This window comes from Aquarana catesbeiana, linkage group LG04 (assembly GCF_042186555.1).
Source record: "Aquarana catesbeiana isolate 2022-GZ linkage group LG04, ASM4218655v1, whole genome shotgun sequence".
NCBI lineage: Eukaryota > Metazoa > Chordata > Amphibia > Anura > Ranidae > Aquarana > Aquarana catesbeiana.
Window position 1 is genome coordinate 443,162,786 of NC_133327.1, and position 16,520 is coordinate 443,179,305.

Consider the following 16,520-nt stretch of genomic DNA (forward strand, 5'->3'; position numbering starts at 1 on the left):
CCCTTGCACCATGACAACACACTCAGGCACCGCCTCTGCCAGACCCACCCTCCCCTCCATACACCATATTTCACCATATATGCTCAGTTTACTGTTAAAAATCACTGTGAAATGCAAAACTCCGGTGGGTGTAACAAGATGTCCGCTTGCCCCCTTCTTGGTGTATCCTTATTGTGGAGGAGTGCGGGGTGTAGCAAGATGGCGGCAACGGAATGTCACTTCCATTACAAATTCTGACGAGTCACCTAATCTGACGGAACACCTGCATGCAATGATAAAATGTTCCTAGCCTGCAAATTTGTCCCTCTGCTAGTAACGGCAGTGTATGTATGACCAGTAGTCACTCACCAGTGCTGTGGTGGTGGTGGCTCTGATGGTGTCCTTAGTGTATGGCTCTTTAACTGCCTTTAGCTCCTCTTTTGACATTTAAAGCGTTTGTTACCCCAACATTTCATATTCCTGATATGTGGTTGCTGTGCCATGTACTTGTATAAGAAAGTATCCTTTTCTATTAGTATTTCTTCCTTTATGTGAAATCCCTGGTGTTCCTGCTAGTCCTCTTGCTTTCCTATTAAAACTGACCGCACTAAGCAGTAGAACACATCATGGTCAGTTCTCTAGCTATGCTGGGAACTCAGTGTGCTCCCCTCCAATGATCAGACTTGTCCTGACACGCCCCTGATGCACAGCCATTCACTGGGAAGCTCAGTGTACTGCTACTTCTCCTTCCCCCCAGTTCTTATGCAGCTGAGAACAGAGGGAATGTGATCACTTATAAAAAAAGGGGAAAAAAAGGTACTTATATTTTTTTTATATATATATCTATACACAAATGTTTTGCCTTTCATTTCTATTTTAAACTGAATGGGTTGTTTTACAATCACTTTAAGTACTGGACTACACAATACTGGCTGTTATAGTACTTGCAAAGCATGTACAGTAACACCTTGGTTTGCAAAAAACACGGTATACAAGCGTTTTGAAAGATGAGCAACATTTATTTATTTTTACTTGATATGCGAGCGCTTACTTGATATACGAGCAAGGTCCCAGGCCTCCTTCGGTCTAATGAGAACCTCCAGGGCCAAAAACAGCTGACATCCTTCTGTATGTGGTGGGCTGTGAGGCATGGTGGGTGCAGAGTAGTTAAAGTTATTGGGTGCCAGAAACTTCTTGAATGCAAAAAAAAGTTTATTTCTCTTACCAAACTTTTTTGGGGGAGAGAGGGTTAGGGCCAGGACACCCTTAGGTAGTTGCAAGATTAATTGACAAACCCAGAGACTTCAATAGGAGGACAGCCATGCAGGGAAAGCCATCCAGAAGCCACATCTGCATGTGCAGGAATGCTGTTTCCTATGACAACAGTCTTTAACAGTTCCTAACAAAAAGTGTAAGGCCGCACACACACAAGCGGACTTTTCGGCAACAAAAGTCCGACGGCCATTCCGAAGGACTTGCCAAACGGACTTGCCTACACACGATCACACCAAAGTCCGACGGATTCGTACGTGATGACGTACGACCGGACTAAAATAAGGAAGTTGATAGCCAGTAGCCAATAGCTGCCCTAGCGTGGGTTTTCGTCCGTCGGACTAGCATACAGATTTTTCGACCGGACTCGAGTCCGCCGGAAAGATTTGAAGCATGTTTCAAATCTGAAGTCCGTCAGATTTTCGACTGGAAAAGTCCGCTGAAGGTCCGATGAAGCCCACACACGATCGGATTGTCCGCCAGACTCGGTCCGTCGCACCAGTCCGGTCGAAAAGTCTGCTCGTGTGTATGCTGCATAACAGTTCTTTCACTTTCACTACAATTGCTCCTTGTAGTTCTTCAGCCCGCTGAGCTCCACATCTCTCACTAGACTAGATGATTCACTGCCACTCAATCCTTTGAGCTCCTCCAATCTTCATGGTGGTATCTTCCTCACGCGTCACCCCCCGCTTCTCTGCTGGGTCCCTAGCTTGGCACTCTAGATACCTCTCAAGCTTCACCCCACTGGCCTGCTTGGTCCCTAGCTTGACACACAAGGCTGCTCTGCAAGAGTCACCGCGGCTGGCTGGGTCCCTGGCTTGGTTCCCCCTGAAGTTTCCCGAGTCTTCACCATCCCCAGTTGGTGAGAATGCTGCTCTGGTACTTGCTTCAGTTACTCACTGTGGTCCCTGGTAATTAGGTGGCGACAGCTTCCCCTCTACCACCGACCATGACAGGTTCTCCGGCCGGCAGAACCGTCACTTCTGGTTGGACTGCAAGCCGCAATCCCAACCCTGCGCTGCTCTCTTGCTTCTGGATAGGCCCTCAGACAGCCTAGCAGCCAGATGGGCCCAGGATAGGCCCAATCCCTGGCCTAGCAGCCTGGGCAATACAACACACGTCCACCCAGACAGCCGTCCAGGTGGCACAGAACATAGATCACCTGACTCTACCCTAATATATAGGCTCTCCCAGGAGATTCAAGAAAACCCCTGCCCATTGGCTGAGATACTCCATATACCCATAACCTGACCTTGCATTGCCCTTCTCATATCTAGTACCACCAAGTACCCGGCCACCTTGTGGTAGAAGAGAAAAGTGCAACAAGGCCAAACTTAGGGAGAAATCAATAGATCTCAATCAGTCAACTAGGATAACTACTCCTGGCAAGTAAATTTGTGAGGAGCAACCCTGCTTAAACTCCAGGGTGCTGCTTAAAAACTAAATAAATTACATTCACAATGTTAAGGAGTCTGGTGCTCATACATGTATAGCCGCTTTGTATGTGTACAATAAAGCCGCTGGTGTGCAGTATACAGTACAGCGTTGTATGTGGCCAGAGGTTCGGGGGCAATGGTGGCTCCCAGCGCTTCCTGGAGACACTTGGAGACACTCAGATACACTCCCAGCTGGGTGGGCTGGGAGTAACATGCGTTCGGAGCACCCGGAAGCGATGTCAACAGTTCCCGAGTGTCTCCGAGTTCTCCAGGAAGCGCTAGGAGCCACCATAGCCCCCAAATCTCCGGCCACATACAGTGCTGTATACTGTACACCAGCGGCTTTACTGTATATATACACAACAGCTTTACTGTATATATACACAGTGGCTTTACATGGATGAGCTCCAAGATTCCTTAACATTGTGAGTGTAATTCTTTTTTTTACATTAAAACTGTGGTCCTTCTTTTTACAGTACAGTATTACTACTACAGTACTGTGCAGTATTAATATGAGCTTTTGCTCATATTTTGATCATTTTTATATGAATAAATGGTTTTGGAATGAATCATGTGAGTTTCCAGTATTTCTTATGGGAAAATTTGCTTTGATATAAGAGTGCTTTGGATTACAAGCATGCTTCTAGAACTAATTATGCTCGCAAACCAAGGTATTACTGTACTTGTAAACACTCTTGGAATATAGCTATAATTGACATAGGTTGCTATCTATGAAGGTTGTAAGTCTGAAAAGCTGTATGTTATCATATACAGAGGGAGGATATAAACATTTGAAATACTATAACTGTGCCCCTCAGAGCCAAGTTATCTCTGTGTGCAAAGGAATTATAGCAGGATAGGCATTAGCTAGATAGTAGTAGTGTGAATCACACTGCTATGCAGTCAAAAAGGGAACAAAAGACCAAGGGGGATAACTAAACATGGCATCTCAAATTTTTACAAGATGCTGATGTCAATCCTGGGTCCTGGGCCTTTATGTCTCTTAAATGGATGGGAGCATAGATTGAATTTACCTATCCCTGAAGCCTTAAAGTGTAAAGTTATAGACTATGTACATTCTACCTCAATAAATATAAGGATAAAATAAATTAATTACAAACTGCTGACTAGGGGGTATTAAGTTCCATCCAAATTACACAAGATCAATTCAGCATTGTCATCTGAATTTAGGACCCCTTTCACACTTAGGCAGTTTTCAGGCATTTTAGCGCTAGAAATAGCACCTGTAAAGCACCTGAAAACTGCCCCCCATGCTGCCTGAATGCGAAAGCCCGAGCACTTGCAGGATGTTAGAAAAAGTCCTGCAAACAGCATCTTTGGGGCAAAATGTCATGCCCACTGAAATGAATGGGCAGCACTTCTGAAGCACCTGAAAAGCGCTTTGGAGGCACCTCAACATGGGAACTTTTAACCCCTTCTTCGGCCGATAGCGAGTGTTAAAATCGCCCTGCTAGTGGCCAAAAAGCGCAGCTTAAACGAGCAGCGCTTTAGCACTAATGCTCGGTGTGGCCCCAGCGTGAAAGTAGCTTTAGACAGAATGTGGGGGCAAGGGAACACATGCCCACATCTGGCGACATTTCCCAAAGATTCAGCTATACTGGGAGAATGTTTTAAACGTAATTAAGGTTATTTGTAACTCTGAAATTGGGCAAGATCCCTGCCCATGTCTATTTCATTTAAACACCCTTCCTAACCAGACCAATTTTCATCTTTCAGTGCTCTTCCAATTTGAATGACAGTTACTTAGTCATGCAACACTACCCATATGACACTTTGTCCTTTTTTTTTCACACAAATAGAGCTTTGTTTTAGTGGTATTTAATCACCTCTGGGTTTTTTTTTTATTTGCGCTATAAATGAAAAAAGATTTTTGCAAATTAGTCATTTTTCTTCATAAATTTTGGCCACAATTTATACTGCTACATATCTTTGGTAAAAATAACCCAAATCGATGGATATTATTTGGTCTTTGTGAAAGTTATAGAGTCTACAAGCTATGGTGCCAATCACTGAAAATTGATCAAAAGTAGACATTCTAAGGTATTTAGTAAGAGGCATGGTCAGTTTTTTGAAGTTGTAATTTTTCCCCACAATTCTTTGCAAAAAGAAGATTTTTCTTTTTTTTTTTTACAAAATTGTCATATTAACAGGTTATTTCTCACACACAGCATATGCATACTTGAAACTACAATCCAAAACACATTCTACTACTCCTCCTGAGTATGGCAATACCGCATGTGAGAGACTTTTACACAGCCTGGCCATACACAGAGGCCCAACATGCAAGGAGCACCATCAGGTGTTCTAGGGACATAAATTACACATTCAATTTCTTGACCACCTCTTATGCTGCATACACATGATCGGAAATTCGGCCAGCAAAAGACCGATGAGAGCTTTTTTTTGGAAAATGTGACCTTGTGTATACTCCATCGGACTTTTGCTGGTGGAATTCCCACCAGCAAAAGATTGAGAGCAGGTTCTCAATTTTTCGGTCGGAAAAAGTTCCTATCCGAAAATGCGATCGCCTGTACAAATTCCGACGCGCAAAATTCCTACACATGCTCGGAAACAATTCGACGCATGCTCGGAAGCATTGAATTTAAGTTTCTCGGCTCGTCGTTGTGTTGTACGTCACCGCGTTCTTGACGGTCGAAAGTTCAGAGAACTTTTGTGTGACCGTGTGTATGCAAGGCAAGCTTGAGCGGAATTCCGTCGGAAAAACCATCCAAGTTTTTTCCGACAGAAAATCCGCTCGTATGTACGAGGCGTTACACTTTTGAAGGCCCTGGAGCACCAAGTCAATGGAAACGCCCCAAAAAATTACCCCATTTTGAGAAGTAAACACCCCAACATATATTCAATGAGTCATAATGAGTCTTTTGAACATGTCATTTTTTTCAACAAGTTTTTGGAAAACGTGGAAAGAAAATAAAAACGCATTTTTTTTTACAAAAAGTTGTCCATGTATAAGATATTTCTAACATATAGCATGTACATACCAAAAATTACACCCCAAAATATATTCTGCTATTCCTCCTGAGTATGGCAATACTACATGTGTGAGAGTTTTCCACAGCCTGGCCACATACAGAGGCCCAACATGCAGGGAGCACCATCAGATGTTCTAGGGGCATACATTTAAAATCTAATTTGACTACCTTTTACACTTTTGTGAGGCACTGATGGGCACTGTAGTGGCATGGATGTGGCATGGATGAGCACTGATGTAGCATGGATGTGACAAGGATGAGTACTGATGTGGCATTAATGTGGCATGGATGAGCACTGATGTGGCATGGATGTGGCATGGATGAGTACTGATGTGGCATGGATGAGCACTGATGTGGCATGGATGTGGCATGGATGAGAACTGATGCGGCATGGATGAGCACTGATGTGGCTTGCTGCAATATTTACCTTCAATCTGGAGATTTTTATGAAAAATACTTTTGTTATGCCACTAAATGTCCTCAGTCGTATGGCCGGTGTCATTTAACCCACTTCTTCTGAGCCCAGGTCATCCTGGACCAGCCCTAGGCTGTGACTGGACAGTGAAATTAGAAGCAGCAAAGTGATGAACCCATCTCTCTGTTACATTGCTTACTTATCCTACCAGCATGTTTCTTGTCAGCACATGAACTGATTGGCTCGTAAGTTCTGTTCACTAATAAGCAACATTTTGCAGTTTGCTCCATCAGTAATTTTCTTTTGGAAGGTCTGAATTGGCTCTTCAAATGTGTGTACACACTATATGAAAATCTTATGATCATTCCAAATAAGGAATTTTCCCTTCAATTATCATATAATGTGCAGGCCCAATTAATGACAGCCAAATCTGTTACAGGTTAGACTTACCATTCCATAGATATGGGCCAAATGTGACATTTCCAACTCCACCAAAACATTTATGTTACTTTTGGCCACAGGGGAGGGGACAATATTAACTGACAGGGCTTTCTCAGTTTTTGTAAAATCAGCAAAAACATTCTGTTTTTAGGAACATATCTGCATATGGCAAAAAACAGTTACGATATACAAATTAAAGTTATTCTTATTCATATTAGTCAACTCATAATAACCTTCCACTAATCCATTTTGATAAAAAATAAATGTAATGATTTGGCATGGGTTAGGGTTACTATTACTGCACTACGTATGCTCTTGCACTTGCTTACCTAATAAAACTGCCACCTTAATTTTCATAGATTACATTACTTGATTATGAGAAGGTGAGCTGCCTTTAATGCAGTGGAACAGATCTAATGTGCATACATTGTACCAAATATAAAATAGGACTCTATTGTGTAATACATATCCAATCCATTGCCATTACCTGCAGTTAACCCATTGGATCTTTTTAAATGGCATTGTACTGTATATGTATAGTATACTTATTTTATTGGTCCTTGTTTCCCCCTCAACCTTATTCAGGCAGCAGTGGATGGTGTGCACAAATGAAGGAATAACATGCTTTTAATGACTATACTCAACATAATTGTTAAGTATGTGTGTCTTAAGAAATACAAAAAGATAACAGCTTTGATCATGTGCGTTTTATGTTAGTAATGGTAATTACATTTTTTTACAATGCATAAAGTTGCTGTCATAATTTCCTATAGAAGAATTTTGTGGTATTTCATGAATAGCATCAAGGTGTTTGGGGTTCCAGCACACAATCAAAAACTAAAAAAACTAAACAAAAATGAAACAAATTACGAAAAAGAATCATTCTAACATAATGAATGTAATGATGTAAGATGATGACTTCTAAGTCGAAATGCGTTGGAAGAATATGCTGAGACCACTGTCTTCTTTTAAACAAGCGCTTGATTTTACTGCTAAACACGTGGGTGTATTTCTTTTGCTTTTCATGTATTAAAATTTTCATACGGAGTTACGCTCTATGCCTTCCTCTTTCTTTTAATGGTGGGGCTGACTGCCTATATCTACTGAGTCCATACATACCTTACACCTGTTCGGAGGTCCATCTGGAGGTCATATCTGGATAGAGCATCTGATCCTCTTGGTATATTATACCACAAAGCTTGATTGACTCACTAGGTGTACACCTATTTGAGTTCAATCCCTCTGGTAAGCAGCTTCTGGTGTCTTTGGTTGGTGGATCTACTATAAACTATTATTACATCATACATATTTGAAGTTAAAGACTGTCACTATATCATATCCACATGTGGTTGAGGATTATCACCACACACAATTGAAGTTTGTCACTGACTTTTTTTGGACATCACACGTCCAAATTCCTCTATTTATAGACATCACATGTCATAATAGAGGACTGCTTGGAGTATTTTTGAGCACATCATTTATTATTCACGTTTTTTTTGTACTCATATCATTTGTTATGGTTTATATGATCACATAAGCGCTGCACATTTCACCCAATTTAACATAATGAATGTAACTAAACAAAATTGTTAACCTAACAAATGCACCTGAAACCGAATACATTTTTTCGTTCTGCACCTGTCTTGTCCACACTATGTCACGACTGTCCTTTTTTCCCACTTTTTTTATGACTGCTTATTTGTTGCCCAGATCTTGTCACCATTGCCCATCTTTTGCTTTAATATTGGCAAAATTCCAAATTTGTGGCTTATTTATTGTCATGGTTTCTTGTTGTTTCCCATGTTTTCTCACAATTACCCGTGCTGCCTATGTACTGCCATATTTGCTCTTTGTGTTACCCATATTTTTTACAAAATTTCTGGCATGATGGCCAGTTCTTTGGATAGATCTGTGGCCCATAAACTGTAACAATTGGCAGAGTTTAACTGCCATGTTAACCTTTTCTTTCACCATTCACATGTTGTACAATTTCATGTATAACAGGGTTTGCTGTATGAGAAATCAGTGCCACACATTTTATTTTGGACAGCTCTCCCATCACAGAAAGATAGCAATAACACATCTTATGCAATTGTTTAAAATGTTTTTGTTCAGAATTCAGATTTTTATATTGTTTTTATTACTCATTGTGAAAAATAATATTACAATTGCTTGTGTTGAGAAAAAAAGTTTCTTAATATTTGTTTACCTTTAGACTCCTTGATTTAGGATGGGTTTACACTTGAGAACGCAGCTGCTCACAGCAGGAGTCCGGTGCGCCTCCATTCACTGTTTCAGGTCCAATTTCAGCGAGAATTTTGGGCTGAATTCGGACCTGAAACAGACCAAAAGACGCACAGGGGAAACTTGCATCCAATTCGCAATAGTATGAACCCAGCCTTAAAGTTCAGGGGGTATAGCTACGTTACTGAGATCAACCCAAATGGATGTTAGAAAAAAATCCTTCTACAGCATATGTACAAGAGATAGGAGATATATTTATTTAGAGCACTTGAATAGTATGGTATCTAGCGCCCCCTAGCTTTCTTACATTTCCATTTTCTTGGTAATGCAGGAGATATATTTATTTAGAGCACTTGATTATTATGGTATCTAGCGCCCCCTATCTTTCTTACAGCATATGTACAATAACTGCCAAAGCATTACAGCAAAATCACAGGTTTTTAACCCTGCTAACTGCAACCTTTACCAGCTGCTCTATTACAGTACCAGAATTACAACAGAAATTGTGACATTACATTTTATACTTACCTACATGTAAACATCTGCTCTTTTTCACATAACTTGGCACAGCCTAGTGCATCTACACCCATGTATATTTGGCTTTGTTTACCTTGCATCCATGCTCCTTCCGTTTTTACATAGCCTTCTAGTTCATCACCTAAAACTAAAGACACATAAAAGACGGTGATTATCCCATGAATATAGAAATAACAATGAATCTTCTTTAATACTGAGATGATGATCTATTCTGTATTATGTCTGTTGCAAAAGTAAACTAATTACAAAGAAAATTTTAATTTATGCTTGGTTTTTAAAAATATCCATTTCATGTAAAAAATGTTGTTTGGCTTTTTACAGACACTCTGTAATGAAATTTCGTTCCAGAGAAAAATAAATAGCATTTTGAGATTAAATAAAGGTTTGTACAGAATATGTGCCTATTTCAGGGTTTCCCAGAAGCTTGAGGCAAGGATTTTCTAAATTTAGGCCACCTTTTTTTCTGTTGGTAAGAGTGTTCCAGTTAATGGGTCCAAAGGTGCAAACACTCCTTGCCAAAATAAACCAACAAAATGCCAGGCCATGTGTTCTTCCTGCTTAACAGATATACTGAATGTATGAGACCTGAACAGTTTATTGATGAAATGTCATGGAGATCAGCATAAGGGCTTTTCAGAACATACTTCTTTTTTATTCCTTTAATATTCTTATAACTTCATACATCAATAGCAGCTTAAAAATACCTTGGGAGGTATGTTCAAGATGGCCAACGGAGTAAACCCTTAACACAGGAGCTCTGTTGCCTTTCTGCAAGCAACAGCCTCTCTCACCACTCTTTTGGGTGATTCCTGCTGCTCTGACCTGGTGCTCCATTCTTCATCCCCAGGTCAATCTGAGTAAATCTAGCTGTTTCACCTGCATTTGGGCATCTCCTGGCTGTGTCAGTCACTGCACTGCTATTTCCCGTATATCTGCTTCACTTTCCCAGGTTGAGCAGCAGTGAAGATACATTAGCTTCTGCTCCCTGCCTGTCTGTGGTTGCCGACCTGCCACTGCCTCTCCCTACCCCAATGGCCATACCTTAATGTGACTGCTATTTCTCCTGGAATCTTCCTGCTCTCTTCCGGGCTGAGGTGCTGTGGAAAACTGCTCACAGCTGCTCCCTGCCTTCTCAAGGTTGCTGGCCTGCCACAACTACTCCTAGCCCTGCCACTCATGTATTGCTGGGACTGTCCTCTCTGCTGGACTCCCACTACTTCTCAACTCAGGAGAAGGCAGAAGATTGGCAATGACTGCTACTCCCTGCCTGCCCAAGGCTGCTGACCCGATTCTGTTTCTCCTGACCCTGCTGCCTCCACGTTCCTGGGATTGTCAGTTCTCCTGCACTCTTTCAGCTGCAACTGCAGGGGACTAAAGAGTGGTGAGTGTGTTTTGGCTACTCACTGATCATACACCTGCCTCCACACCCCACAACATGGCACTTTCCACTCTGCTGATTGCATTTTTCTCCTGCTTTTTTCTGGGTATGACAAAAGGCAAATGAGCTGTGAGTGTGCCTTGGACTACCACATGTAGGTGAGAGTACTTTTTTAGATCCCATGAAGTCACAGGCGAACAGGTGAAGCTACCAGTATGGTACATACAAAGGTCATAATCAAGCAGTGAGAAGGCAACAGTCTCTAAAACAAGACAGAAAGGGCAGAAACCTAATGTTTGATAGTAGTGAGATGGTCATTTTCCAACCATTCCCAGTCATTTTTCCACCTGTCATCAATGTTTGTTATTTAACATTATTTACAAACTAACGTTTCTAGATAATTTTCCTTTTTTTATTTTCTTTTTGTTTTTTTTTCTTTCACAAAACCACTCCTACCCTGGTCAAATAAACACAGGCAGGGATGGCAAGGCTGTAACTAAAATGCTTACAAGCAATAAGATTCATGGACTACTGGCTGTCAAGGATGTATCACTAGTTTGAGGTACTAGCCTTCCCTTTGGCACGTGTCATATCAGAGACATGACACTTAGCAAAGTGGGGGTCATTTGTGACAGAGAAGTTGAATTTTAATAAAACAAATCAGACCTGGATCACAGAAGTGTACCAAACACCCACTGCAGATGTTACTGATAAAATCAATACATTTATATGTACCTTTAACCACTTGACTTCTGGAAGGTTTTACCCCCTTCATGACCAGAGCATTTTTTGCTATTCAGTCAAATCCAGTCCGGGTTTTTTTCCAACTCCAGTTCGTTTTCTTTTTTCAAATCCAGTCCGGGATTTTTTTTCTAAAATCCAGTCCGGGTTTTTTCGTTAAATCCAGTCGGGGTTTTTTTACAACTCCAGTCCGTTTTTTTTTTTTAAGTCCAGTCTGGGTTTTTTTTCAAATTCAGTCCGGGTTTTTTCATTAAATCCAGTCAGGGTTTTTTTTCCAACTCCAGTCTGTTTTTTTTCAAATCCAGTCCGGGTTTTTTTCCCCAACTCCAGTCTGGTTTTTTTGTAAAATCCAGTCCGGGTTTTTTACCAACTCCAGTCCGTTTTTTTTTTTTCATATCCAGTCCGGGTTTTTTCAAATCCAATCCGGGTTTTTTTCCCCAACTCCAGTCTGTTTTTTTCGTCAAATCCAGTCCGGGTTTTTTTTACAACTCCAGTACAATTTTTTTTTTCAAATCCAGTCCGAGTTTTTCACCAACTCCAATCCATTTTTTTGCACATCCAGTCCGGGTTTTTTTTCCAACTCCAGTCTGTTTTTTTTATTCAACTCCAGTCTGTTTTTTTTTTTTTCAAATCCAGTCCGGGTTTTTTTTTCCCAACTCCAGTCCGGTTTTTTTTAAATCCAGTCCGGGTTTTTTTTCCAACTCCAGTCTGTTCTTTTTCAAATCCAGTCTGGGTTTTTTCCAACTCCAGTCCATTCTTTTTTTTCAACCCCAGTCCGTTTTTTTTTTTTTTAAATCCAGTCCGGGTTTTTTTTCCCCAACTCCAGTCCATTTTTTTGAAGTCCAGTCCGGGTTTTTTTTCCAACTCCAGTCTGTTCTTTTTCAAATCCAGTCTGGGTTTTTTTCCAACTCCAGTCCATTCTTTTTTTCAACCCCAGTCCGTTTTTTTTTTCAAATCCAGTCCGTTTTTTTTTCAACTCCAGTCCGGCATGCTTCTTTTGTTACTTGTCTACCAATAAAACATATTGATATTAAATATGCATTGTCCAATGTTGCCTTTGAAATCTGACCAATTTTTCTCTGTATAAATTCTGTAATTTATATGGATGTTGCACCTTAACTGCTATGTTACACTAATATGCAGTTAAGTAGGCTCTTCCCTCCCTCTAGCCACCAAAAAATGACTATAAATATGGTAGCTGCTGGGGGCTTTTTTTAACCAGATCTATGTCCCGCTGGGGGTTGCTGCACATATTCTTTGGGGGGGGGTGAAATTAGAGTTGCCACCTCATCCCTTTAAACCCGAACACCTTTGAATTACACAGGTTCTGAGGTTAATTAAATGCAGATAAGGCACCAAGTGAGTTTAATCACTTGGTGCCTTATAAGCCACAGAACCTGTGTAATCAATATGTGTTCGGGTTTAAAGGGATGAGGTGGCAACCATAGGGGGAATAATTAAAAAAATCCTCCTCCTCCTCCACAAGTCCAGGGTTTTTTTCAACTCCAGTCCGTTTTATTTTTTAAACTCCAGTCCAGGTTTTTTTCAACTCCAGTCCGTTTTTTTTTTTTTTTTTTGTCAAATCCAGTCCGGGTTTTTTTTTTCCAACTCCAGTTCGGATTTTTGTAAAATCCAGTCCGAGTTTTTTTCCAACTCCAGTCCATTTTTTTTAAACTCCAGTCCAGGTTTTTTTCAACTCCAAGCCAGGTTTTTTTAAAATCCAGTCTGGGTTTTTTTTCAACTCCACAGTCCATTTTCTTTTCAAATCCAGTCTGGGTTTTTATTTAAAAAAAAAAAATTATTAATAAAAAAAAAAAAATTAATAAAAGTAGAGTGTGTTGCTAAAAAATAAGTGTAAAAAATAACCCCGTAAGTGGGTACTGCATTCAGATCGCTTTTCAGAGAGTATTTGACAGTCCTTTTTTAAAAAAAAAAACACTCCTCCTCCTCCTGTAGAATGTAGTATGTAGCAGAATACATTTTGGCCTAAATTTATGAAGAAATTTTAAAATTTAGAGTTTTTTATTTGGATATGTTTTATAACAAAGTAGAAAATGTTGTTTTTTTCCACACAAATTTTCTGTCTCTTTTGGTTGATATGCTGTATCGGGCTTTCACACTGGAGTGAGAGGAGCAGCTTTTTCAGGGCGCTTTGCAGGCGCTATTTTTAGCGCTATAGCACCTGCAAAGCGCCTCAGTGTGAAAGGGGTCTAATAATGTGATGAATGTATAGCCACAATTATATATAATATAATATTGTAATCAATTCCAGTGGCAGTGTCTAGGTCTGTCATTCAGCCCATTGGAATTGATTACACTAAAATATTATATATAATTAATTATGGCTAGACATATTCACTACCGAAAAATTTGTTTCATTTTAGTTTCATTTGTTTTTTTGCTTTTTGTTCATTTATTTATTTATTTATTTATTTATTTATTTATTTCAGGTACTTTATACATCAGATCATTCCTTTAGATGCGGCATTCGTTATTTTGGATAATTCGTAACTTTGGATGCATTCATATTTGTTCCGTTCCATTCATTTAGATGCGGCCATGGGCGTGGTGTGAAGGGGTGCAGGAGTCGCCATAGCAACCCCGCGTTCAACTCCAGGGGGCCCACACCTCCCTGCTATGAGCTGTCATCTTACATGCTGGATTTTTACAATCACAAAATCCTGGAAATAGAATCAACGTCCGATCCGCCCTGTGTCTCCCAGGGCCCCAGCCCAGCTCTGCAATCCAGTCCGGAGCTTCTAGTTTAGCTTCTCCCCAGACCCCCAGACCACACCCCTCCTCCGCTCTCATTGGCTGGGGAGAAGTTGTGCTGTTACCTGTTACGGAATGGAGAACTGAGTGCCATGGAACCCGGGACAGGTAAGTGTGGCTCTGTGCTGCTGTATACTGCTGATAAGTTGTGGTGACAGTGAGCCGCCTCCCTATCACAAAGACCTGTGTCTTTGTGTGTACGAGTGTGAGAGGAGGAGGAAGAAGATAGCTGGGACAGGATGGCTTTAGCTGAGGTATGACACTGCTCTGCTCAGTCATGTCACTCAGTGTACCCGCAACCTGACATGTCTGCTCATGTGGGAACACTGACAGCTGGGAACAGACACATAACCCCCCACAACACTTACAGAAATGTTGGTAAACAATCCCCTAACACCACCAAGATGTTTTTGTGTCAATTAGAGTAGTACTAGAAGATGGGGGGGGGGGGGGGGCAGGGGAATCTAGCGTTAACATCAGGGGGCATGTGTGATTACCAGGAGGAGGACACCTATCATTACCTAGAGGTGGGGGACATTTGACATTACTAAGGGGGTGCATGTGTCATTACCAGGAGGGGGGCACAGGATTGCCAACCACCTGTGTGGGGTGTCGTCAATGTTAGATTAACGACACCCCAAAACAGATTGCAAAACACAGTACGATTGCCAGAATCACATCGCATGGGTGTGAACATGCCCATCAACAAAATAAGGCCACAGGTCATCTAGCAACTGCAGGTGCGCAGTTTCAAACTGGTGTTTGGGTTCAGGGTGTGCTCACAGCGGGCTGGTGTAGGCATAGTGACCAGTGTTAATTTTGTCGACTAAAACGATGAATACTATTTTAGTCGACTAAAATACGACTAAAACTAAAACAATTGAGATGACTAAAATACAACTAAAACTAAAATGGCATTTTAGTCAAAAGACTAAAATGGGACTAAAACTAAAATGGCATTTTAGTGAAAAGACTATGACTAAAACTAAATTGAAGTTTGACTTCAAAATGAACACTGGTCTGTAGTGCATGTTTATACCTCAATACCATAAATAATAACATATGAGATGTTTCACTCCAGCAGTATATAATGAGTTTGGAAATTGTAGAGAGATGTTAACTAATTTATTAAAATTTAATTACACCCATTATATTTTAGACGGCTAAAATGAGTTTTAGTCGACTAAAATGTACTGGAGATTTAGTCGACTAAATACGACTAAAACTAAAACAATTGCAGAAGATTAAAATGGGACTAAAACTAAAATGCCATTTTAGTCCTAAGACTAAGACTAAAACTAAATTGAAATTTGCTGCCAAAATTAACACTGATAGTGACATCATGGTGTTTGACACCTTTTCTGAAATGCAAGGAGTGCTGCCCTGGGACTCAGAGTTGGAAAAGGCAAAAGGCAAAGCTTACCCTCAGTGCCCTGTACCTGGTGAGAGATTACAGAGGTCAGTGTGAATAACACAACCGCTCCAGCCAAGAGGTCACACAGTCTGTAGTGGGGTGGGGGGGGTCAGATCTCTTATGAAAGTGGGGGGGGGTAGAATACACAAAAGTAAGGGGGTCACTGATATCAATAAAGCCTTATATCAGTAACTTTAGTGTATTCACTCTGTGGTCACTGGAGTAACCCCCCCCCCCCCATCATAGAATCCAGCTTTCCCCCTTAGGCTGTATTTACACCTGAGCGTTTCAAAGTTGCAATTTTTTTCCGCATTTTTGTTCAGGTCATCAATGTAAAAAAAGCAGAAAAACACCTGTAATCTGCCCCAAAGAAGCTCATGTTTTTTTTTTAGCTTAAGGTGTTTTTCAGGTGTTTTGCTTCAGGTGACAAAACGCTCAGATGTGAACGTTTTACGAACGTTTTATTTTTATTTTTTTTCAAATTTTACTTATTTATACAGTCCAGAACAGACAAGTCCCGCAGGGTCAACATAATTAAAAGGGTAGCACATATGTTATAGACGAGAACACACCTCAGGTGGGGGTCCGTAAAATTATGAACAGTTACATCTCTGAAGGTCCTGATCTATCATACTGGCTTGGTTACCACTTACACCATACTTTAGTGCACTGTATATTCTACTCCACCATGAGATATTCTCTGCCCACACGATGGTGAGACAGATACATCTTCCCACGGGCCTCGCCTCTTCTGGCCCCTTTTTTACAATTAAATGAAAATAAAGAGAAAAAATAAAAACGTCTGTAGATTACAGATCTTAGATAAGAAAATAATTAAAAATAAAAGAGTCAGAGAGGGGGGGGGGGTGTTAAA

The 16,520-nt window shown here is 40.7% G+C and overlaps 1 protein-coding gene across 5 annotated transcripts in view; it reads right to left on the reverse strand.

Annotated features, from left to right (window-relative positions):
• Positions 1–16,520, reverse strand: part of LOC141140367 (plasminogen-like) — a 335,624-nt gene that overhangs the window by 290,817 nt on the left and 28,287 nt on the right. For 3 of the 5 annotated variants that reach the window (XR_012243929.1, XR_012243930.1, XM_073627455.1), the window contains exon 2: positions 9,333–9,468. Coding sequence is in view for 1 of the 5 variants with exons in the window: in XM_073627455.1 (XP_073483556.1) it covers positions 9,333–9,468 (136 nt within the window). In the remaining 4 variants the exon portion in view is untranslated. Of the gene's footprint in view, positions 1–9,332; positions 9,469–11,454; positions 12,469–16,520 lie in introns of all 5 variants that reach the window. The other 2 variants (XR_012243931.1, XR_012243932.1) reach the window with 2 other exon arrangements.